This window comes from Lycorma delicatula, chromosome 9 (genome assembly GCF_047948215.1).
Source record: "Lycorma delicatula isolate Av1 chromosome 9, ASM4794821v1, whole genome shotgun sequence".
Taxonomy (NCBI): Eukaryota; Metazoa; Arthropoda; class Insecta; order Hemiptera; family Fulgoridae; genus Lycorma; species Lycorma delicatula.
In genome coordinates this window covers 6,814,268-6,841,401 of record NC_134463.1, presented here as the reverse complement: position 1 = coordinate 6,841,401, position 27,134 = coordinate 6,814,268, and the positions used below count along the sequence as shown (strand labels likewise).

The 27,134-nt window shown below is 30.7% G+C and overlaps 1 protein-coding gene across 1 annotated transcript; it reads left to right on the top strand.

The window, feature by feature from the left end:
• Positions 1-223: 223 nt before the first annotated feature.
• TBC1D16 (TBC1 domain family member 16) lies at positions 224-26,425 on the top strand. The gene is made up of 11 exons (XM_075375218.1): positions 224-467; positions 2,050-2,242; positions 3,497-4,845; positions 6,370-6,577; positions 8,641-8,764; positions 13,551-13,690; positions 15,463-15,606; positions 17,296-17,482; positions 21,292-21,398; positions 25,334-25,550; positions 26,223-26,425. The coding sequence occupies exons 1-11, from the start codon at positions 365-367 to the stop codon at positions 26,406-26,408; spliced, it is 2,958 nt and encodes a 985-aa protein (XP_075231333.1). The 5' UTR covers positions 224-364; the 3' UTR covers positions 26,409-26,425.
• The last annotated feature ends 709 nt before the right edge of the window (positions 26,426-27,134 follow it).

Here is a 27,134-nt window from a genome sequence, read left to right as displayed (position 1 = left end):
AGTTTTAACTACTCATTTGGTAGCGCTAGTTAATGCTTCAAATTTTACTAATTTCAATATGTCCTCTATCAGTTATATAGATATCAGTACTATCGCTTCAGTGTTTGCTTTTGCGCACTCGCACAGTTTGAATTATATTCTTATCAATATCAATTGTGTGTAAACATATGTTACGGTTATCGGTATTAAGTATTATTTGTTTTAAAATAGAATGTTTTTAAAATGATTCATTATCTATTCAAACAGAGATTTAAGCTTCACAATCGCATTTGTAAAATAATAAGTGTTTGTTTTTTCGTACTGTGATACAGTTATCAAAGAAGTTGCGTGATAGTAGGGTAATTGATTTAACCTATAAATTAAAATGCCTTTGTCAAGAATCTTTAAGAAAGCTTCCAACTTCATCCTGCGGTCGCAGGATAATTCTTCTTCTGCACCATCTTATAGTGATGGAGAAGTTGTTTTCTGTAAGTTATCACTTATGTGATTTATTAAGGTGTCTTTTTAACAACAGGTATTTGTCAATGTATAACATACACTTGAACAGTATTTTTTTTTTTTTTATTTAAATGAAAGTCCAAAAAATTTGAATTTTTTTGTTCACCGTGCTTGAAAAAATATAAAATGGACCTATTTATACGAACTGTGTTACACAATTATTTAACATAAACATAAAACATATAGCTTATTTTTAACTAGCTTTTGCTGTAAATCAAGGTTTCTTCAGATACTGCCTTTGAGTGTACCTTTTGTTTCTGTGTCATTACATATGGCACTGGTATTTGAATTAAGCTTTCAAAGACTTTTGTTTTTTTAGTTGTGTGATAATTATAACTAAACTCGAATAAAGTTTTTATTAATTTACATTAAATGGTTCTGAATGGTAGTCTGTTTAAAACATGTTTTCTAAATCATTATAAAAATATAAACTAAAATTATAATATAAAACATTGGACTTTGCAGTCCTTCATATGCTCATTTGCAGAGACAGATAATACTGTTCTCACCTGACAACAGCTGATGTTGCTCAAGTTTTTTTTATTTTAGGCTGATACATTTTTAAAATATGCCTGAGAAGTCTGTTGGGTTTGTTTGTGATAAGAGTGGGCTTCTTTTTTGTTTATATGTATATAAAAATCATGGTTTTTATCAATATTAGTGGATTTATACCTATGAGATTGTTGATTGTTGCTATGGAGAGCTCTTAAATGTTCATAATATCCTATATTAAAGCTGGGTTTCAGTTAACCAATCGAAGATATATTGTGCAGTCAGTAGATCAGATTATATGATATTCTATGGACATTGTGTTTGGTGATTGTGTACTCTGTTAGTAAATAATTGTTTTTTTGTTGTTCTGAAGTCCACATTTATCCAGACGTGTTTTAATTGTGAACTATTTTCTCAGAGAGTTTGTATATGTGTATTAATGTTAGTGTGATTTATTTTTAAGTTTGTTCATTTTTGTTTTTATTTTTATTTATTCTGTAGAGTTTGTGGGTTTTTTATATTGTTGAGTTCCATGTGATCTTCAATTGCTATGTGTGCATGTGTTGAGCAGTTCTTGATCATATCTCTAAAGCAAACAGATACCTAAGGTTTGACGTATAGTTTTACAATTTATAATCTGTTAATTTGCATAATTTTGGAGAAATTGTTGCACCACCTCCAAAATTACTATGATATCAGAATTATATTTATTTTGATAATGAGCAAAAATTGTTCATATTTATTTCACAAAACAAATAACTCAAGTATATCTTGTTTATAAACAGAAAATTTCCACCTTTTGTATACTATTGTTGATTATATTACTTTGTGTGGTTGGCGTCATTAAATTTTTAACTGGCAGATTATGTCTTTATAAAAAGAGGTGTTTTTTTTAATTCTAATTTGAATTTAATTCAAGTCTTATGTATCCTGAAATTGTTTAGTGTACTATATTCTTAAGCATGTAAATTAGCATGGTTGGCGTGATAAAACTACTACTTAAAATAATTGATTGATGAAATTTTCCTTAAAATAGCATTTGTGTTAATTTTCTTTCAGGTAAAAACAATGTATGTGTTCATCCACCTGCTCTTGTTAGACAAGAAACAGACATTTTACATCATCCTGGATATTTAACCGTGACTTGTCAAGTAATTGATGATAGACGTACATTGTTTTTGTCATGGATACCAAATACTACTTTACGTAGGCACCCATCTACAGTTGAGCAACGCTCACTTTCTGTTACCAGGTGAAATTTAAACTTATCCTTTTGACTTTCTCAATTTTTTTTTATGAGAATGTAGTCTATCTTTAATATGATCTCAGTCAAAATTGTGAAAATTGTAGGTTGTAGTTTAGCAGTGCTCTGATGTAACTAAATTTGAATCGTAACTAATTTGATGAATCGTAAATTTTAAAAGAGGTCTGTCGTGACCATTGTTGGTACTGTTGTACCTCTGGTTTTCTGTATTTGTAAAACAATTGTCACTGAAAATTTCTTACATTAAGTGGAAAAAAATTTGAAGAAGTTTTAACTGTTTTTCTGTAATTATTTTCAGACCATTGAGGAAAGATAGATTTCCTCATAGAATTGATAGATTCTGTAATTTTTACTATTAAATTTTTTTTATTATATTGCCATTTCTTCTGAATCAAATCTCTGGTATTTGAAAGGTAAAAATTTGGTAACTTATACAAAAAATATCTGCTCGAAGGTTAATTTTTTATATTAGAAATGTGCAAAATGACCTCAGTGATAACTTTTTTGAAAAATGGACTAAAAATTTTGTTCATTTTTCCATCATTAATAACTGAAAAGTTCTCAGATTACTAAAAAACATTCCAATTGGGGTAAGTTAAGAAAATAATAAACTTAAAACGAGTCTTTTATCAAGTTTTTACAAATTTGTACTGATTAACTTTGTGGTTGTAAAGTCACAATGATTTTTTGTTTTACAGTGTAATCATTGTACTCTTAATTTATTTATAATTGAAACCGTCATTTTTTCTTTCATAATATCACACTAACTCTTTATTAGATTTTTTTAAGGTGAATTTAAAATTTGGTAGTTGTATTTATGTATCTACTGATTTTTATTCATATACTATTTATTTGTTACCCATTTATATATATGTAAATAATAAAGATAAAGGATTGTAAATTCTTTGTAAATATTCCTGTGCTTCCACAGAAAAAAGTAATATTTTCTAGTGTGTCTTATTATGTCTTTGGTTTCATATCAGTGTTTATGTACCTTCTGAATTTTTTATTAACGGTAACATATGGTGTTAAAAGAGTTAAAGTTTTGTGGTGTTAAAAGTTAAAAGTACTTGTGGTGACCATTTTTGTTACAGTCCGCACACCTATTTTTGTTATTGTAAGGGTTTATGAAAAAAATCATAACTAAAAAATTATTGGTCTTTGAAGGATAAACAACAAGCAATTTAATCTTATTTTCTCAAGGTAAAAGATTGGTCCAACAACATTATATTTTTATTTTAGATTGCAGGATTCACATTGCAAAGATGGAGAAGTCCGAAGATCATCAGCAAGTTCTTTAATATTTCCAAATCATTCAAGAAGGAATTCATCTGGTAGTTATGAAACTGAATGTAGCGGTTGTTTTCCAGAAAATCAAACAAATCTTTCGCCATTATCACCCCAATTACATTTAAAAATTAAAGAAGGAAGAATATATAGAAGTTCAAGTTTGTCTTCCAATTCTGATAACAATTCATTAAGTTTAACTCCCACTGAAAGTGTAAAAGATTGCGTTATTATGTCACCAAATTGTGATGAAGTAGAAGAAGAAGAAGAAGAAGAAGAAGAAGAAGAGGTGGCTGTAAAAAAAGAAATTAATAAATTAGATAATAATTCGATCTCTGAATCATTTGTGACACATAATAATATTATTATCAATAACTGTGATGATGATTTAATTGTTAAAAATAGTAGTAGTACTAGTTTGTTAACTGTGGATAGTTCAATTAATATATCTTCTGATTTTAATATTCATGTAGCAGAAGAAAAAGAAGTAGATTTATCATTGATGAATACAGAGTCGTCTTCAGATGCAAGTGCATATCTTAACAATAAAACATTAGAAAATAATGGTAGTGATAATTTAAAAAGTGATACTGTGTCAGTTGCTTTAAATAGTAATAGCAATACTGATCAAAGTAATGTGCCAAATAAAAAGTCATCAAGTAATTTAGTAAATAATGTTGATGATGTCGATGGAAATAATTTTGATCTGATCGATGGTGATCTGGGTAAAAGTAACATTAGTATTGAAGTTCCTAATAAAAGTGTAGATAATAATAATTGTAGAAGTAACAATAATGATTTTAGTGATAAAAAAGAAAATAATAATAGTACAAGCTCAAATGAATCTGATGAAAATTCTGATGTACATGATTCAAAATGTAGTCAGGCATCAGTTAATAACTTACGACAAAAATTAAGTAATGCCCAGTATACTTTTAGCAGACCAGATGGTATAGTATATGTTGATACTTTACTTTTACATGAAAATCCACATTTATTAAGTAATAGTAGTTCTAGTAGTAACAACATTAGCAGCAATTTTATTAGTAGTATTAATAGTAGTAAAGAAAACTGCCAACAAAATAATTATGAATTTGTTAAAAAAAGAAACTTTGATAATTTAAAAGTTGATGATGCGAAAAGTTTACCGTTAAGAAGTTATGAAGAAAATTTTGCACCGTCATGGATGAGTTCACCAGAACTACTGGCTTTAAAACATAATTTAAATTTTCCAGAAAGTGCTACTGCTTCACCAGTTGTAAGACGTACACAACGATGTTGTAGAAAGTTTTGCGTTGATTTAAGTAAGTAGAAGTACATCCTTTTTTTTTTTTTTTTTTTTAACTATGTCCATGTCACAAATTTAATAACTGTTTGATTGACATGAATGAATTTTTAAAATAGACTTTATTTGAAAATAAATTTTTACTATAACTTATAGAATGCATGAATTATTATTAATTTAATATTAAGAATTTCTTCAATAAAGTAAGAACATTTATTAACCAATCGATTTCACAAGGAGTATTTAAATTTTTTCTATTGTTCAATAATTTTTTATTACAAAATTTTTCTATTACTATATTTAATTTTTCAACCACATAATATGGTTTGCTTTTTAGAAGTGCTTGTTTTGGACAATTAGACATGTCTTAGTATATGGCATTTATTTTTTTAAAGGTGTAGAGATCGTTAGCATGGATATAGAGAACTGCCTCTAAAACACAAATGGAAGGATTTATAATAGGATTTCATAAGAAGTCACATTCCCCAGGCCCCAAAACGTCAGTTCAAAATTTATATATATATATATATATATATATATATATATATAAATTTATATCAATTTCTTGTGGATACAATAATTGTCGTACTTTTGCTCCAATCACTTTCAAATTGATATATAAAATATAACGACCCAGAATTATGGTCGAGTTCATTAATGGGCAAAATCAGACGGGGGCTTTTTTGAAAAAACAAAATATTATATTTTTAAAATATTAATATTATATTTTTCATATTAGGTAAAATATCAAATTCATTTAAAGTTCCTACTATTCTTTGGATAAGGGCTTAAAACTTATCTAAGTAAGGCTTTTTGATATCACCAACCATTGGCCCAGGGGGTTGAAAAAATGGGGTTTCGAAGATAAAAAAATCATGCCTACCTTAATAGGCACAGTATCAAATTGGTTTAAAGTGATCGTTCTAAAAAAGTGGTTTATAAATCGGTTTAAAGTGGTCATTCTGTGTCCTAAAAAATGTACAAAATTTTTATATCAATATTTTATCAGTTTATTAAATCTTTCCATTTTAGTTTAATCCAGCAGCAATGTTTCAGGGAAGCAAACAATTACTTGTTATCATCCAGTTTATATTCAGAGCTGACCTCCAGTCATTGACTTTTACTGAATGAATTCATTACAACTGAACTGAATTCTCATCATGATGTTAGCTCTAAGGGAGAGTGGATTGATAACACAAAAGTATCCAGTTTATCTACTGCTGCTTTATTTAATAAAAGTGTGTATAGATAATTACAGGTCTTATTTGTGAAATGATGTGTGTGTCTATAGTTTTGTTACATCCTTGGGTTCACTCAGATAGGATGTTTCATCAGAACGAAACAGCAATTTTGTCATGAGTATAAGTTAAGAAAAAATTGAGATTGATGGAGTGATAATTAAAATTTTTGGCTAGACCTAAATTTGTCACTCTTCCACAATGAGATTAGTACTAAGTTTAACTTATATGTTGCATTGATTTTACTCATTTTTATTGGTAAAAACTGAGACCATCTTATATAATTTTGTTTTTGTTATTTCAAGGTGAAATGAGATCATTAAGACTTTTCTTTAGCGATGCTGAAAGTACAAAAGGTCAACTAGTCATAGCTTCTAGAGAATGCCAATATAAGATATTACATTTTCATCATAGCGGCTTAGAAAGATTAGCTACTGTATTGCAACAATGGCATTTATTAACTGTTGTTCCACATTGTGATAATTTACCATATCGTCATTTTATGGTTTGCAGGTATTGATTAGAAGATAATATTTAAAAATTTATGCTAACAATTTTATATTTTTAATTATAGTTTTGATTATTTTAATAACAATTTTATAAGATTTTTAAGGTTTAAAAAATCTTTTGAATGATTTTCATCTTTACATTTTATAATCAGAAATTCTGTATTTACGTTTTTAATCACAAATCTTCACTTAATACTTGGGTTGGGCCATCTGAATGATTCTTTTATCACTGTTAAGAATTGGTTTAGGCTTAAATTTATCCAAACAAATTCATTATTTCAGGTTACATATGAACAGAAAAAGCTGATTTTACAAAATTTATTAAATGAACTAGATAACAAAATGATTGAAAATTTTGTGATTTGTTATATGGTCCCGTAAAATATTTACAAGTATGCCAGCTCTTGACAAAAATTAAGTAGTTAACATTTACTCGCTTAAGATGAATGTTAAAAAAAGTTAAAGATTATAAATTCCTTCTCTTACTCCTTTGGTTTTTAATTTTCATGCTCAGTTTGAAAATATAGTTTCAAAACAAATTTCATAGAAAATTTTTTCAAATTTCTAGTGAGTTTCTTTCCCATCATCTTATTGAACAATAGTTTTTTTATTTATCTACTCGGGTTGAATTTTAGTAAAAGGTTTCAGGGTGACATTTTTAAATATTTTTTTTTACAATTCTGACAATAGTTCTCAAACTAGTAAAGGATAAGAATCTCTTATCTAGAACAGCACCAGGTAATTCAATTTGTTTTATACATTCTGATTAAGAAATTCTAAATTTTTATGTCTGGAAAATCTTGCTTCCACTATCTATATTATACTTAGAGATTGCAAAAGTGGTTTTACCCCCTGATTAATGTATAAATTATTATGTTTGCTTTATACTTCTGTTTTTTTCCTCTTATTATAATAATTGGTACTTAAGTGCGTTAGAACAATATTATATCTTCTGATGGATAATGCAACTTTGAAATGTTTTTTAAATCTGTGTTTTCTCATATATTTGTTCCTGAAAATCACAAATATGTGTAATATTCTTTAAAATTTTGAATGTAATCCTTAATCATCATAAAAATTAGTTCTTTACCTGAAATGAAGTATATTATTATAACAAGACATAAAAAACAGTGTTTTAACATACAGATTGACAAAATGCATCAGGTTAAAAATTAAAAAACGAATCTTTTAGCAGCTACACCTGCCGATAAATTTTTCATCCTTGTCAACACTTTGCTGTATGTACATTTTACAATGTTCAAAGCAGTGTTGAAGTCTTTGGCTGAGGGTTTCTGTGACACTTAGTGATTCTTTTCCATCTGCCGTGAATATAAATTAGGTTCCCTTCAACAGTTTTTTGATTAGATGAGTATATGGATCTAATTATCACCACAAAAAAATTGTGGTTTCCTTACAAAACTGCTAGGAAATGTTGTTGTCTTTGTGGAGAATCCATCAAGATATTCATATTTTTTTCAAGGGAGTATTGTTTAATTCCCATTTAGTCATGATGATGATTTCGATATTCAAGAAAACAATGAATTAAACTAGACCTTGAATTTTGATTTTATTATGTGTGATTTTTTTTCATTTGCTATGATTCAAAAGTTTGAACATTTATGATTCTACAATTCTTGAATGAAGGTCCATGTTTATTACTAGGTGTGATGGAGAGCATTGTTTTTAGGCATTCATAAATTAATTTTGATTTAGAATTCATTAGAAAAAATATTTTCAATAAAAATTTCTCATTAGGAAAAAGTATTATTTTTTATTTATTACAGTAAACAGAATTATTTAATTTTTCCAAGTTGGATTGTTAAAATTGACACATTATTACTGAATATCTTGCAAATAATTGTCTGATTTTTCTCTAGGCAAGGCAAATCCAGAACAAAATTTTTTGAAACTTGCTTTTATTGATTTAGGAAACAATTGGCTGATTGTATAGAACTGTGCTTTTTTATTTTTCACTGCAGTTCTTAATAATTGATTTAACATTTTTTCCTGTTATTACTATCTAAAAATGAATTAATTAAATTTGTATTAAAGTTTCCTTTTTTTTAGGCCAGCCGTTCATGACAATGAATTACATCCTGAGGAAGGAAAAGTTGGTATGGTAACAATGGCTGATTGGCTAGAAATGCTTAATCCTCTCGGTCAAGTTGAGGATGATCTTGCATTAAGAAAGGTAATTTCAGGGCTTTATTAGTAATGTAATTTTGGATTTTTAAGGTAACTATAGGCTTTTAATAATACTAGGCTAATTCTGGTTTGATAGATTTACCAGTAACTTTTTCTATTTTTTTTAATTTTATGGGATAAGAGATTTTATGTCAACTTCCCTTGTAGTTTTTTTTTGATTCTTTTTTTTGTAGTTTTATGATGAATATTACATTATGTAATAATAAACAAATGATACTAATATATTTTTGCCTTCTTTCCACTTCCAAAAGTTTGCATTGAGTAGTGTTACTAGTTGATTAATGACAATGACAATATGTTAATTTCATGTAGTATTCATTTTATACTTATTTCTTTTACATGTTAATGTATTTATATTTTCCTTCAACATTCAGTGCTTGAAAATGTTAATAAGGGTTCAAGAGAGAATGTCCCTTGGGGATGTATTTTTTCATAAGGGGCAATTAGCTCTAATGTAAATATCTAAATGAAAGTTCAGAAGCAGCTGCTAGAGTATATGATGTGGAAATGGATAAATAGTGCAGAATTTGAGCAATCTGTTGTGATATATAGCTGCAGTGAAATTTTACAAATTCAGTAACATGATATTTAATCCGCTGAAATGGTCTAGTGGTGAACACATCTTCCCAAATCAGCTGATTTGGAAATCAAGAGTTCTAGCATTCAAGTCCTAGTAAAGTCAGTTGTTTTACACGGATTTGAATACTAGACCATGGATACCGGTGTTCTTAGGTGGTTGGGTTTCAATTAACCACATATCTCAGGAACGGTCGAACTGAGACTGTATAAGACTACACTTCATTTACACTCATACATTTCATCCTCTGAAGTATTATCTGAACGGTAATTACCAGAGGCTAAACAGGAAAAAGAAAGAAAAAATAACATGATATTTGTTCTGTTAATTCTATAAGTCCACTCATTTTGTTGAATGGACTTTTTCTCTGATATGTATTTGCAAAGATGAATTAGATCTTAAAACAACAAAGATCTTACAACTGTGCAGAGATTTAATGAAATGTACATTGTAGGAAATAACTGATGAAAAAGAGAGTTGTATGTTGCACTCAAAAAGTGGGAAAGGCACTAGGTTTCAAATCTGGACTTGACTTCTTTAGAAGTGATTGATACTGCTTAACCGTAAATAAGTTTAGTTTTTTTAATAGAGATAATTTTAAAACTTTTAGATTGTAAAAGGTAATTCTGTGAATTGGGCCATTTTAAAAATAGAGCAAATAATTAAAATGGACCTTTAAAAAAAATTATTTGGACCAAACAAAAAAATGTAAAAAAAATTTTCTTTTTTTTTTGTTTATTGAAAATAATATTATCGATTGACCTTAATGTCATTGCAAGCATTCAGTAAGCATTGTGTGAAAACTGTTTTCACAAAGAAGTCGCGTCTAATGGGATTTGATCAGCTGCTCCCCAAGTTTGTAGTTCACCTTCCTTCAGAGTAAACAACTTAAATTTTATAAGGATAGTAATGAAGAACTTGTAAATCTTCTGTATGAATAAGAGTGAAAGTCTTAGTAGTGCCATTTGCAAGGACAAGCTGATCTGCAAGAAGTATTCCTATTTTTTCTCTTATTTTACAGTATATAATGTTCTTCCCCTACCACCTCTTTTCATAGGTGTTGAGTCTGTTTCGCCTGTTTTTTAAAACTGGTGACTTAGGACTTTACTGCATATGCAGACAGAATTGGACAGTTTCAATGTAAAAATGAATATGTAAAGCACATCAAGCAAACAAAAATTCTTGGGCTAATTTTATAATATACTACTATGGTCTTCCAGAAAATAAGACTCATTTGCGTATTGCATGGGCATGGCTTCACTCACAACAATGGGTTAAGGCCAGCTGGTCTCAGTTTTGTTCTGCTAGTGTTGTATAAAATTTTGTTGCTGTACTAGACACAGAGTGATTTTGCATGTGTTCATAATGAATAAAAATAATGATAATCCCACCAAGGTGTGAATTATGTTCGTGAAGTAGTTGTGAGGATTGGTCATATGTTTTTTGAGTGCACAAGGTGTTCATCCTATGGAAACTCATCCTCACAGTGTAATGAATGAAGGAAATGATTTCATTTATTTACAGCAGGAAGAACATCTGTTCATGACTAGCAACACTCAGTATGCCCTACTCTCATTACTGAGCATCTGAAACAGCAGATGTTCACAGTTTCTATTACATGAAATTGTGATGGTTACCTAAATTACCATAAAATTTGTGCTTGATGGGTTCCAAGAATGTTGACAGACAATCACAAAAAAATGCATGTCTACTGCTCAGTCATTCCTAGAGCAATACCGTAGAAATGGCAATGAAATGCCGAATCACATAATGACTAGTGACGAAACATGAGTTTTGCACTACTCAGAAAGTAAATATCAATCACTTCACTGGCATCATTCTCAATCACTTTCGAAGTAAAAAAGTTCAAACACTTTCAAAACATAAAATGATGGCTACAATTTTTTGGGATCATCACGAACTCTTACATGTGGTGAGTTAATTCCTCATGGAGAGACAATTAAGGCTGACTCTTATTCAGAGATTTTGATGAAACTTTGTCACGCAATTCAAAATTACTGGCATGATCTTTTGACTCGTGGAGTGTGCTAGCATCATGGCAATGCACATCCTCATGCCATAAAAAAAAAGCTTGTCAACTTCTCAAAGGTCTCAGTTGAGATTCTCTTGATCATCTGCCATATAATCCAGATCTCTCTCCAGGTGATTTCCACCTGTTTACAACACCGAAGAAGTTTTTTAGTGGCAACCGCTGTAATGTGACAAAAAAGTCAAGACAGCTGTTCGTGAGTGGCTTAATGGACTGGCAGCAGACTTCTTTGAAAATGATATATAAAAACTAGTGGCATGAGTTGATAAATGCTTGAACTAAGGAAGTGGTTATGTAAAAAAATAGCATAAAAAATGTAGATTTTGATGCATGTATTAAGTTAAAATAAATTTGTTATAAAATAAAAATGGTTCTTACTTTCTAAACAACCCTTGTATTACAGAAAATCTGTACTGTTCACCACCTACATCTATCTCCATTGAGTGGGAAGTGACTAATGGTAGTTGTCATTTCACCATTATCTTAAGTAATTAATTCAATTTAGTTTTTGAAATCACCCGATTCACTGAGTCACTCTTTATTTCATGTTTTAGTACTTGGTTTACTTGACTTTGATAAATATTTACTGTATTTTTTAATAACATAATGTTATTAAATTATAATATAATTGTATTACATCTTTAGTCTGTATACTCTGTTTACAAAACATACACATTTCCTTATGGTAAAACATTTTTTAAAAAATGTTTTAATAAAACTAATTGAAATGTGTAATGTTACTAAACATTATCTCTAGATCAGTCTCTCTGTAGCTTGAGTGTCCTCTTCCTCTCTCTTGCCTATTTTATTCTTCATCCCTTCTTCTTTAGATATATAAACTTTGAGATTGTATCAACTATTAAACTCACTCCATATTGGGCACCACATGGGCATACTCTAGCAGCCAGCAAGTATCTACTTCTCTGTTGGGATTGTATACTGGATTGCTGGATTAACTCTCACTTACAATGTTGTCCAGCAACTCTGTTATCCAAGAATCGTACAAACAACAAAATTAAGTGTTTTATCAGGTAGATCTATATCCTTTACAGATCTGCCTGATAAAGGGACATTCATATTACATTTACTGTAATAGATTTAGAAATTGGAAAAATTCTGGGAAAATATGAGACATGAATGTAGGAATTAAAGTAAAAAGAAAGATAAAACTGTTGGCATTTGCTGGTATTGTAGTATTGAGTATTGATAGAAGGGAATTGGTAAGAGTCATAGAAATTAGGTTTGGATAAAGTTTTTAAATTAATAAAAAAGTAGAATTTTATGTTAATTCAAAAAGATGTTAAAAAGTCAGAAAAGCTAGAAACTAGTGGTATAATATTAATATTTTAAATAGGTAAGCAAATGGAAGAACTGCTACCACCCAGTATAATGATAACAAATAACATCGAGAAAGAAATTATTTCTAGATTCAGTCAGTTACTTGATGCATGTATACATTCAACAATATGTTAAAAATTAGAACATTACAAAGAAAATCTAAAGTCAGTTTATATTAGATGATGGTGGTCATTTAAATGTTTAAACTTATGTGACTACATGAAGCAGAGAAATTGGGACCAGTGCTGAACAGTAACAATGAAGGCTGAGAAAATCACAGAAATTTAGTAATGCATTGAACTGATATTTTTATAGAAATAAAGTATGACGTAAGATTTAGCATATGTTGACAAACATTTTTTTTCTTTGTAAAATTGATTTTGTTAAATTAATTTGAAGAAACCTTTGGATAAACCCAAACTGAGGTGAGAAGTTTTCAGTTACTGTTTGGATTTAGTGTTTTTATTCTGCAACTTTAAAATAATAAAAAAAATAATGAGCTTGTTAATTCTGCACGTCAGTAATTTATCTGTCCAGCTTTACAGTCAGAAAATAGTGACTATATTTAGAACTTGTTTGTATTGTAACTTAAATGTAATATTGATGACTGAAAAGTTGTTGAAATATATTTAATTTATTATCACTGTCATTCCTTCTCCTTTGAAATGTTGAAGTAAAGAGGAATTTTAGTATTTATAATTTTAGAAGGTACTTAGGAATGGATTTTTTTGTATTTTATAATTAATAAATAAAATATGTTTTCGTAGTATAATAAAAATTAAATTAATTCTATCAAAATTATTTTAGGGCATATTTCTTGGTGGATTAGACCCTAGTTTACGTAAATTAGTTTGGCCTTTCCTGCTTCATTGCTTTTCTTATCAGTCTACTACAGCTGAACGTGAACAAATAATGACTATAAGAAGGCAAGAATATGAACAAATTACGTAAGTATTGATTTTATTAATAATTTCATTATTGTAAACATTCTTTTCTTAAACATTTATCACATTTTCATGGAGGTTTAGATTTAATATAAAAATTTTCTTGAGTAATAGTTGTAGTAAAAACAAGATAACTGGGAAGTGTGTTGCTTGTAATTTTTATGGATAATTTTAAAATTTAAAGAAGACAAAACTCAAAGAAGATCAAAGTGTAAAGTAATGAAGTTGATGACAAGCGGATGAGAAGATAAGCGGATGATGAAGGTCTGTTCAGTAAATAACTGAACTTTATTTTTTAATCTTTATTATTAATTTTACAGATTATTGTTCCTTATCTCCTTCAAAGTACTCCCAACCCCTATTCACACACTTTTCCCAGCGGTGTTTTCACTTCACGAAGCAGTCCTGGCTAGTATCATTTGAAATGGCCTTTAAGATCCATGACAAATTTGCTTTAATTTGTCATCAATCGTTTCAAAATGGCGTCCTTTCATCACAGATTTTATTTTTGGAAATAAAAAAAATCGCAAGGAACCAGGTCCGGCAAGTAGGGCGGCTGAGGGAGGGCAATCATTTGATTCTTGACACAAAGCTGAAATGTGTGGGTGTATTGTTGTGGTGAAGAAATTGTGAGTTGTCTCACCACAACTCTGGTCTCTTTTTACAGATTTTTTCACATAACCCTTGTAAAACGGCTTGATAGTATGCACAGTTCGCTGTTTCACCTTGAGGCAAGAATTAAAAATGCACAGTTCCATTAAAATTGAACAAAAAACAGAGAGCATCACTTTGACACTGGATCAGTGTCATTGGACATGTTTTCTTGGGGCATGGAGATCCTTTGCTAATCCATTGGAATGATTGAACTTTTGTCTCAATGTCACAGCTGTAAACCCAGCTTTCATTTCCCATTATGATCCTTTGCATGAATGTTTCATTGTCATCAGTTTGTTCAAGAAGTTACCGACAAATATCCACCTGATGTTCTTTTTGCTGTTTGGTAATCAAATGAGTAACAAACTTAGCTGCAACTCGATGCATGTTCAATTTTTCAGTCAGAATGTCGTGGCATGATCCAGTTGAGACGCTAACCTCTTCTGCAGATTCTCTGACAGTCAGTTGGATATTTTTATTACCAGATTATTGATTTTCCAAACATGGATGTCATCGGTTGAAGTCGAAGGCCTTCCTCGTTGATCATCTTTGATTGACTGACGACCACTTTTAATTCATGAGAAACATTCGTAACATTGTGTGTGACCCAGAGCAACATCTCTGTAAGCTTGTTTCAAAAGTTGAAATATTTCTGTGAAAGTTTTCCCCAGTTTTATACAAAATTTTATGTTGTATTGTTGCTCCCGAAAAGCACATTATAAAAATCGCTACTAAATTTAAACATGTTGCAGTCAAATAACAACAACATGAAAACTAAAGAGACATCAACAATCCAAGAACATGGGATTACAGAGGAGATTATGCAGCAAAACACAATGCTGCCAACTGCAAATCACTAAATATCTCCATTGGCATGTAATTAAAAATATTTGGTTATTTTCTGAACAGACTTTGTGCACAGTACATTATAAAAAGGGTATAATTAATAGTAGCATGTTCTGGATAAAAAAAGACGAAACAAAAGGAATAAGTATATCAAAAGTAAGGAATATACTGTAAATTAATGATTAATTTTAATGTTGTGGCTTGTTCATTTTAAATTTCATTAAAGAAAAAAAATAATAACAAATCATTAACACTGAGGTATTTTTTTGTTACAGAAATCGTCGTTTATCATTAGAAGGTGCTGCAAAAGAAAGATTTTTGCGTAATATTCAGTGTGTTGTTGAAAAAGATGTTATTCGAACTGATAGAGGTAACCCTTATTACGCTGGAGAAAGTAATCCACATCTTGAAACAATGAAGTAAGCTTTATAATGTTTATTTATTTTAATTTGATTTTTCTAGTGGTATATATTCCATAGCACAGTAGTCTTAATTAAAATTATAATACATTGAATTCCATAAAACTTTTGATTAAAAAATAATGCAACAGACATATTATAAATAAGAGAAATACATGAAGTTTACTGTATTTTATAACTACAATCACACAGTTGTTTTCAATAGATTTGTCATTGTTTGTAACTTTTTTTTTAACTGGGACCACCTTTAGGTTTTGTGGTTCAGAGAATGAGATAAATGACAATTTTTATAGCGTATGAAAATGACATCCCTGATGGGGATTTGAACCCGGGACCTCCGGATGAAAGACCAAGATGCATCATTTGTAACTTGGATCACATCTGTATTACTTTAGTTGTAAGCTGAATCTGAAGAAAACAAACTGTTGATGTGTTAATACCCATTAAAAACCACTATACTAATGTAGTGGTAACATCACATTTAAATGTTTCTTATTGTATACTATGCCATATAACTGCTTTTGATTTTTCTTTGTGGTTGTACTTGCGTGGCTATTTTGTTTATCAGCATAATGTAATATATATATATATATACACAGATGCCAATATATATACATTTTGTTTATATTAGGATTCAATTTACAGTAAAAGAAGTATAGATGATATTCAGTTTCTGCCCTTCTCTGGACTAAACTCCTTGTGTAATTATTGAAATTGCAGTCATCTTTGCCTTTAACGTCTTATCTGCCACTATGTATTTGTACACTGGTTTTTTTTTTTTGACAACCTCAGCAGAAAAAATCAAGTAGGGTAGATTTGGTATAAGCATGGCAGTCAACTGTTGGACCACTTCTTCCTATCTGATATCCAGAAAATATTATGTTAAGGTAGACTCAGACATAATCCCCAGTATGATAGAATGCCATCTTATTGAAAAATCACACACACTTCATAGCATATCAAACAACTGCAGCATAACTAGGTACACAATAGTTCTGATGGAGTCATTACCAAAGTAGAGTGGTCCACTGACATTTTTGTGCCTTAAACTATCAGATGTTTACTATATCACCATATCAGATGTTTACCTTTCAGTCTCCAGTATGGTTGACAACATTCCTGGGATTCTCTCTTCAACTATATATTGGTATTTTGTTTGTACAGTACATTAACAATGTGATACATTTCCTAATTCAAACAGTAAAAATACACTCAGTATATATTTTCACACTTTTATTTTATTCTCATGAATTGATTGATTAGTTTGGATCATAATTTTATGGTACTGTAGTAATAATAGTATTATATAATAAAAGAACAGTACAGTTACATGCAGCACACTCTTGTTACTTAAGCTTGTCAGTGACAAACTAAAAAAAGAAAAACTTTGTGACTTTAGCTACAAACTGCATCTCCCTACAGTAAAATGTTATTATTATATAATTTTGTAATTAGTAAAAAAAGATTTATGAAAATTGTTCTGTTCTATCAGTGTATATGATATTATAGTCTCAACCTTACTTTATTTTATTTTTATTTTATTGTATTTCATTAGTTTAATTTTTAAAGTATTTTAATGAAATTATTGTCTTTTAAGGATCCAAAAATATTAAGTAATCTGTAAAGAAAAAATCTCTCTTTTTAGATTGTTTTTTTTTTTTTTTAATATTAATGATTTTATACTTTCAGAAACATCCTGCTGAACTATGCAGTTTATGATGCTGGCCTTGGTTATTTACAAGGTATGTCAGATCTTCTGGCCCCATTATTAGCTGAAATTGGTACAGAAGCAGATACATTCTGGTGTTTTGTTGGTCTAATGAGACGTACAATATTTGTTTGTACTCCAACAGATTCAGATATGGAACGTAACTTGGTTAGTTTTTAATTGTATTATTTTTAATTATTAGTAATTATGGCTTATAAAAGTTAATAATAAAATTGGATATAGAAAATAATAAATCACCCAGAATACAAATGTTTCTGTGTTGTTTGTTTAACAATAAAAATACATTTAATTTTTTTAAATGTATTTTTATTGTAAGGTGGTATATATAAGATGTATTATAAGGTGGTTCTCTTCAAAATAATTGGTAATAAAGCTACATTTAAACAATTATTTGTATTGAAAAATTTTAGAATTTTTAATTTCTGAATTGTTGAAAATTTAGTCTTTACACTTATTACCTGAGTGGTTCAATGCGAGTATTTGGTTACAATGAATAAGTATTGGCAATCAGTTGCAAAGGAGATGCATATATTATTATCTTTCACTTGCCAAAGTAATGAAAGAAATGAAATCAATACATAAAGATCAACCAAATCGTATTCTCCTACTAAAATTTTTGCATAGTGGAACCTAAAGTATTGAGTCTAAATAATTTAATCTGGATGCGGGTTTCTAATAATATTTTTATTATTCTAACCACACTGAAATTTGGAGTTTCTTATACAGTAATGACTTGTAATAAAGATAGAGTATAGTCTAGTAAAAATTGTACACATGCTATGAAGAATCTGACCAGAATTAAAGTTTGAAAACAGAGATTAATTAGCAGTGTTGTTTTCCAAAAAAAAAAGTGTAGGTAAAAATCAAGAATTAAGAAAACAAGACTAGAAGAGAAATTTGAGGCTGCTGAAGGTGCCAGAAACCCTTTCTATGGGGTCATTTTAGTAAACGTATTTGTTCTCAGAAATCTGGTTTTATTATTTGGGTACTTTTCCTTATTTGTTAAAAAGTATTATTTTTGCTAATTTGTTAACTGATTTCAATGTAATTTGCTTTTAATGAATAAGTGTGTTACAATAAAGGTGGTTCAGAAATATTAAAAAAGAGTCTGTTATTAAAGTTATAACTGTTAGTATGACTTAATTTTTTATTTAGGTTAATTTTTTATCAGAAATTTTTTTTTAATTTTATATTTTTATATATTTGAGTCTATCTATTAGACTTTTAAAGAAAAATCAACAGGTTGCTCAAACAAGAAATTGCTCTCTCTAAAGAATGGCTTTTTTTAAGAGGTGGAGGAACCCCAATTACAGGCGCTTGGGCAGTGTTGGGCTCGCTAACAGGTTTCGCAAGATGTTATTAAAGGCATATGTGTTCCTGCACACTACCGACTAAACCTCCACCCCTGGCTAATCACCCTTCCTGGTACAGCTGGTGTGCATTAATTCAGGAAGGGGGAATACGCCCTCACACACATTCAGACACCACAGTCAACAGACATGGACCACACATTCACAAGATACCAAACATCAGACTAAAATCTCACCACACACTCCACGACATCCAATCATCACTCAGAAAACATACTTCACGCTACATACTCAACACATTACACCAAAGCCAGCACATCCAATCACATAAACACAGTCAATTGCATACTTACCTCACGGGTTACCATCGGATGCAGGAGTGGAGTGCCCACAACCTCGTCGCACCCAGACAACACCATATGCTCTCAGCCGCTAGCCTGTCAGAGGGACCCTCTGAGTCCCTCTGGGTCGTCAGAGGGTGCTCCTGCACCCTCTGACGACCCCTTCTTCCAACCCTGTGAGACTCCTCCCAGACGTACAGCTCCTCCATGATCTTCCTAGCAAGCCTTGCTACAGCCGTCCAGTTTTCCTCACTTTGCAACATAATCTGCTGCAGTTCCTCTGGGAGGAACCCTTCTATCTATGGTGTCCAATATTTCCCTCCTCACATCCTCAAATTGGTGGCAGCAAAAGAAGACATGATATGCTGTCTCTTCCTCGTCTGTACACACTGGACAACTAACGGAGTGATCTAGCTTAAACCTAAAAAGGTATTCTCTGAATCCCCTATGGCTTGCTAGAAACTGTATGGGACAGTAATCCAGCAAGCCATGGGCCCTCTCGCACCAACTTCTCAGGTCCTCAATTATGCAGTGTGTCCATCAGTCTCTTACCGCATCTGCCATTCTCTCCTCATTTCTTCCATAATGGAGCTAAACACTTCTTTTTTCTGCAGGTGTTGATGCCCGTTGCTCTTTAATCTTTTTTCTGCAGGTGATATCCAGATTGACAGGTAATATTCTTGTCAACACTTCAACTGTCTTTCAAGAAACTGTGCAATATGCAGCTGTAATATGGAGGCAGCTCCTTCTGTATATTGATTCAAGAGCACCCCTGTATATGCCGTATCTAGTGACCTCCTCACCTAATCTTAGTACCGTAAAGTAACTTGGAGTATATCACTCCAGACAGCAGCCTTCTCCTCTGCTGCCTCAATCCTCCACAGTTATCATTTGGCCCTCAAGCACCATCTTCAATGTTGGTCTTCACGTGGTTGTTGTAATCACAACAATCTTCGTAACTGGAGCCATAGTTAACCCCACTCTGGCCATCCAGGTTTTGATTGTTGTGTATGAGCCTTGTATCTGGGTGATGGACTCTTTCAGGGTACTCAGCTCCACCACAGGGGCCAATTCGTCTGCATAACATACTATCATAACTACTATCATAATAGTGACACGTGGCAGTAGAGAAGTGTGAAATATGCCTTCATACACTATATTCCAAAGGGCCAACCCAAGGATCGACCCTTGTGGAATTCCTTTATCTACGCACCATTTGACCACTCCATCCTTCACTTTGCAGATCAATTTGCACTCACTGAGGTAGGAGAGAATTATCCTTTTCAGATATGAGGGGACTCTCATGCTCTCCAGCACTGTCCTTATGGTATCATGGGTCACACAGTTAAATGCATTGCGAACATCAAGCGCCATGAGCATGCAGATCTTCCTTTCTCCAGTAATTCTCCTTGCCATACCAACAACTTCCGACACCATGTCCAAAGCAGATCTTCCTCTGCGAAAACCAAATTGTTTATCCGAAAGTCCCCCTGCATCCCCAATAACTCTGGTCAGCCTCTCCAGCAGTATGCGCTCAATTATCTTTAGCATGGTGTTGATCATCGTTAGTGGTCTATAAGAGGACGGCAGCAACAGATCTCTCCACAGTTTGGGAACCAAGACCAGGTGCTGCCGTCTCCACCTTGTGAGGGAACACTCCTCATCTAAACAATTATTGTATTCCTTCAAAAAGGCATCAGGGTCTGCCCCAACAGTCCCCTTAATTGCCAAATTTGGCAAAAGGTCTGGTCCTGGCACCTTATCCAGGGGCATCCGTTTCACTGCTGCTGTAATCTCCTCTCTGGTGAAAAGTGGAGGGGAATTCACATCGTCCTCAACTTTCGCAACAATTCCATCCCCATGAGGGAACAGTCCCTCAATTATGTTCTGAACCTCTCCAGTGTCCAATGATAAGGGGACTCTAGCTTTTAGTGCCCTTTTAACGACAATTTTAAATGAATTCCCCCATGGGTCTGTATCAATTTCTGAGATGAATTGCTTTCAAGATGCCCTTTTAGAGTCTCTAATAATCTTATTGAGCTTGCTTCAGCACAACGCATTTACTTAAGAACATCAGTCACTGTACCAGTTAACTGCATTCTAGAAACTCCACAATTCCTGCACATAATTTTCACCCCTGAAATTAATTATTCCTCCTAGTTATAACTGTAACTACCTGATTGTGTGTCCACTGTTTTTAAAAAAAAATTATATTTAGCTTCTATGTCTTATGTTATTAGGCATTGAATAACCAAAGAAAATTTTTTTTTAGATTTAAGTGTTATGTTAAATTTGTGCTTTACAGACTTACTTGAGAGAACTCATTAGAGAAATGGTTCCTGATTTTTATGCACATTTACAGCGGCATACTGATGCTATGGAATTATTGTTTTGTCATCGATGGATCCTTCTGTAAGTTTACCAATTTTACTTTATTGTTAATTTTTTTTTTCACTTTAATAAATGATGTACTATTTATGATATTGTTTTTCTAAAATCAATCCTTTCAAGAATCATATTCCTCTGCACTATATAAATTATATTAATCTGATCAACCTAAGTACAGAATAATAAAATAGGATGACACCTACCTTATTCCATAATTCAAGCAAGAGCGTTTTCTCGAGTCCCTCACATCATCAGTTGCTCTATATAATTTTTTAAATCATCTGTAATAAATTACACATTAAAATTGAAATTAAAAATCCTATACTATACATAAGATTTAAAATGTAAAATTATTAAAAGATCCTTTGCCAAACTAAAATCAAAACAGAAATTAAACTACAAATTTTTTAAATTCAAAGTTTTTTAAAAATTTTAATTAAAATTAAAGTTAAAAATTGCATATATATATATATATATGTATATAAAATATGAAGTCATTTAATAAAGTTAGGTTAAGAAGTCAAAATTAAAATGAATAATGAAAACAAAATAGAAATCCGTGTGGACTAGCTAGCCAAAGTTACATGACACATAACTTCATAACTGTGTTGTAGTGTCCTACATTTGCGTTTATTGATAGGAATTGTTTATATTGTAAGTGTACCAGGTTAATTTTTGAGCTTTAGCTAGTTTATTTCTTCTTATTTGGATCAAGGTTTTTTCACTTAGGTTGCTTGTTACTATTTCTCCGAGATATTTAAATTGGGTTACTATTTTGATTTTATTATTGCTTATGATTACTTATCGTAATCGTGCTGGTTTTTGGGGCATAATTTCTGCCTTTTCGAATTAAATTTTGAGGCCAGTTTTATTTGGAACGTTTTGAAGTTCTAATATCTGAGATTTAGTTTCATCGATGTCATTTGTTAGCAGTGCCAAGTCGTTGGCAAAATCAAGACAGTTTGTTTTGATTTAACAGACTATTTTTACTTTTGGAGGGCACGCTTTTACTTTTTTGATCATTTCCCTTATTACCATATCTAGGGCACAGTAGAATAATAGCAGTGAGAGCATATCACCTTGGTGCAGTCCTTTTGATCTCAAAAGGTTCCAAGAGTTCACCTCTGAATTTTACCTTTGACTTAGTGTTTGTGAGGGTCAGTTTTATCGTATTTATTAATTTGATATGTATTCTGAGGTATCTAAGAATTTTTAGTAGGGTTTCTCTGTGAATGCAGTCATATGTTTTCTTGAAATCTACAAATGTTATTACCATGTCTTTGTTTCTTTTCTTGTTGATACGAACTAGATTCTTATCATCAGTTGCATACATTTATATATATACATATATTATATATATATATATATATTACAAAAATCATCATAAACTAGCAAACCATGATAACATACCACTTATTCACTTACAATTTTATTTTATGTTAAAAATATTTTTAAACCAATTAAATTTAGCTTATACTTTAAAATCTTATATAAAAAACTTTTAAAACTTTTATTTAAATTAATTTTTTTTTAAATCATAATCAAAACAAGAGATAAAAAACATAAAATATAAAAAATTGTTTAAAATTATAAAGATTATTCAATTAAAATCAATTAAGTTAAAATTAAAATGTGAAAATATAATTAAAACAAAGATAAAAATTAAATAATTAAAAATCAAAATTTTTTAAATAAAAACAAAAACTTAAGCAAAGCAAAATCATGGGCCAGCCATTTCACTGAATTTACTCTACTAACCATATTGAAAGATCAATTACTTACCACTATCATGAAAATAGGTAGTGGTAATATCTACTGCAGCCTTTATAATACCATCATCCGTGTATACTATCTGAAGGTTAATCATATTAAATGTATTTTTTTATTTATATGTGTAATACCTTTCTAAAAAGGTAAAAACCCCTATTATTCCCTATCCATATTGCATTTTTTGAGTTCTAATATTTTTAAGTTTGTCTGGATATCTGATATTGTGTGTTTATTTTTAATCAAATGATCTGATACATTCAAGAAACCCAGTTTACCTTTATTATAACTTCTAAAATGTTCCGTGAATCTAGTTTTAAAAGATCTAGTGGTCTTCCCAATATAAATATGGTCACAATCATTACATATGATTTTATAAATACCACTCAAATTGTATACATCAGAAGTATTATTATGTATATTACATATTAAATGTTTTAATTTGTGGTTATTAGTCTGGTATGCAGGTTTGAACTTATTATTATCATAAACATTTCTAATGTATTCGACTATTTTATCAGTATATATGTATTTTACTAGGTGTGTAAGAAAAGTAATGGGATTGGTAACACTGAGCGATCTGGCAACACTGTGTCTAGCAGTCTGTGCTAGACCAGTTTGTTCATCCCTTCCACATGCTCAGTACGAGTTTTAACTCCGTTCAGCCAACACATTATTTTTGACAGCACCATCAGTGAAGTTGTGTTTTCGTTGTGTTACAGCACAATGAAAACACGGAATTTACAGCAACGTTGTGCAATCAAGTTTTGTGTTAAACTTGGGGAATCCATGAGTGTGACCTTTGAAAAGTTGAAACAGGCCTATGGGGAACATTGCTTATCAAGATCACAAGTTTTCCACTGGCACAAATCATTTTTGGAAGGCTGAGAACACGTTGAAGATCAACCTCGCTCAGGGAGACCTTCAACTTCAAAATCTGATGAAAACGTTGAGCGTGTGAGGGTTCTTGTGAGATCAGACTGTCGTTTAACAATAAGGATGATGAGTGAACAGTTAAATTTAAACACTTTCACCATACATCAAATTTTGACAGACGATTTGGACATGCGAAAAGTTTGTGCGAAATTGGTGCCGAAAAACCTCACAACAGAACAGAAGGACAATCAAAGAAACATGTGCATTGATCTTCTTGAGAGAATTGACAATGACCAAGAATTCTTCAATCGAGTGATCGCAGGTGATGAATCCTGGATATTTGATCGATCCTGAAACAAAGCGGCAAAGCAAAGAGTGGCACACTCCGTCAACTCCTCGACCGAAAAAATGTCAAATGAGCAAATCAAAGATCTAAACCATGCTGATTTGCATTTTTGATAGTAGGGGTATCGTGCATAAAAAATTTGTTCCTCCAGGACAAACTGTCAACTAACTGTTTTACAAAGGTGTCCTTAAAAGGCTCAGGAAAAAAGTGTTTCGTGTGAGACCAGACATTGTAGACAAGTTGATGTTTCATCATGACAATGCCCCGTGTCACACAGCCATTTCCATCAGGGAATTTTTGACCTCAAAGCACATTCCTACAGTTCCTCAACCCCCCTATTAACCTGATTTGAGTCCTTGTGACTTTTTCTTTTTCCCGAAATTGAAATATGTCTTAAAATGATGTAATTTTGGAACTCTGGAGAACATTCAAAAGTCTTTGACCGACCAGTTAAAAGCCCTATCAGTTGAAGCCTTCCAGCGCTGCTACCAGAGTGGGAACATTGACTCCGCCGGTGTATAGCTGCCCAAGGGAACTACTTTGAAGGGGATAATATTGTTGTTTGAAAAAATAAAAACTTTGGTAAGTAAAAAGTCAGTCTCATTACTTTTCTCACACACCTCGTAAATATACATTGTCATTTTTTTGTGTGTTATTTATTGGTTTAAATTTGTATTATTTTTCATTTTTATCATTGAAAATTGAAACTGTCAAGTCTTTGTTTATTAACACTGTTTGGATTTTATTAATCTGACCTGGTTTTTTGGAAAATGTCTCAGGTTTTTCCTTTACTTTCTGTAAATGTCCACATTTTTATAACATAAACATCGTATATTAAGAAAAAAAGAATTTTGTGTAATCCTATGTGCACCTATCTTTATATTTTTATTTCTAATTAATATGTAATATTATAATAGATTAATTGCTTATTCATTATTTGCATTTAACTTTATTTTTTATTTATATACAGATGTTTCAAGAGAGAATTCCCTGAAGAAATGGCTTTAAAAATGTGGGAAGCATGTTGGGCCAATTACTTAACTGATTACTTCAATTTATTTTTATGTCTTGCTATTGTATCTGCATATGCTGATGATGTTATTGCTCAGGATTTACGTACTGATGAAATGTTATTACACTTTAGTTCTCTAGCTATGTTTATGGATGGTGAACTTATACTTAGAAAGGTAATAATAGATTTACTTAGGTTTTTAATCACTTTTCTGTTTAATTTTTTATTAAAAAAAATTACTTTAGCTGTAGGTAGTATGTATCTTGCTTTAAATCTTACTCTACAATGTATAAAACAGGACATTACATATTTATAGATGTATATACAACATTTTCAAGAGAGAATTCCCAGAAGAAATGGCTTCTAAAATATGGGAAGCATGCGGGCCAATTAATTTAACTGATTATTTCAATTTATTTTTATGTCTTGCATATTATTTTTTAAAACTCAAACCAAATTATTATTATACTCTATTTAAATATCAATAAATAAATATACACCACACAATTTTTTTCAAAGAGCAGAAGGGTATTTTTAGTTATAAATCTGTATATAATAAATGTTATTGATTCAGTCATTTATTGATCATTTTAATGCAATCATTTATTGTCCATTAGCTTATTAAACTAATAAGAATGTTCTTAACTATTCATGACCTTTATGTGCCTAAACTGAAAAATTATGATTCAAGAATTTTTGGCTTTGGCAGAGGATCAGATGTGTTCTGGCATCAAAAATTCATAACCTGTAACATTTAGAATTCATTTTTGAAGATTTACTTGATCTGCCAACTATTATTATTTCAGTTGTAACAAGGTTTAATTTATATTTTTATTATATTTTACAGGCAAGAGGATTACTATATCAATTTCGGCAAAAGCCTGTCATTCCATGTACCTTAGCTGGTTTATGTATGCAATGTGGTCCAGGTATGTGGGATTCTGGTCATGCACCAACTGTTGTTTGTCAAGGTACTGATTGTTGTAAACAAAACCCTTGCCCTTATCGGGGTACAACTAGTTCATTAAATTAGTTATCTCATGAATATAAAATCTCTGACCTGTATAACTTTAATTAATTTTTAAAGTTATAACTGTGTTTTTTTTAGTATTACTATTATTATATTATAATGAAGTATTAATATAATTTATTATTTTTAAATTTTGATTGTTTTGAATGAAATATATTAATTTACCATTAGAATAGTATTATAACACCTATTAGTAATGTACAGTTTTTAATCATTTTTTTGAAGTGAAGCTTAATACAGGCATTGGGATGGGGAGTTAACTGAGAAAAAACAAGCATCACGTGCTAGCTGATAACACAGTTCATTCAAGAATCGTGTTCAAAGAATGATACTATTACTCTTTTACAAACTGTTTTTATCAAGCTCATATTTAAATATTTCATCACAGATTGGATTTAACCATTTACAGATTTAACAGATTGGATTTCATTGTTAGTTCATATTTATAAAAAATTTTATCATTTGTGTATATTGTAATATATTTTATTTTGTAACATTAATAATTCGTATAATATTGCATAAGAAGCTTTGCTTCCATAGTGTGTCCAGTCACCGATACGCTCGTTTTAATTTTTTTATTCTATGCTCCTAAGGAAGTTAGAAGTGTAATGTGATAAAATCAGATTAATAATTTTCAATCATTTCAGTGTTATTATGGATGGTACATCTCCACACAGCAACCATCTGGCCCACATTGTAGATGATACACAGAATTTATTTATCTGTTAT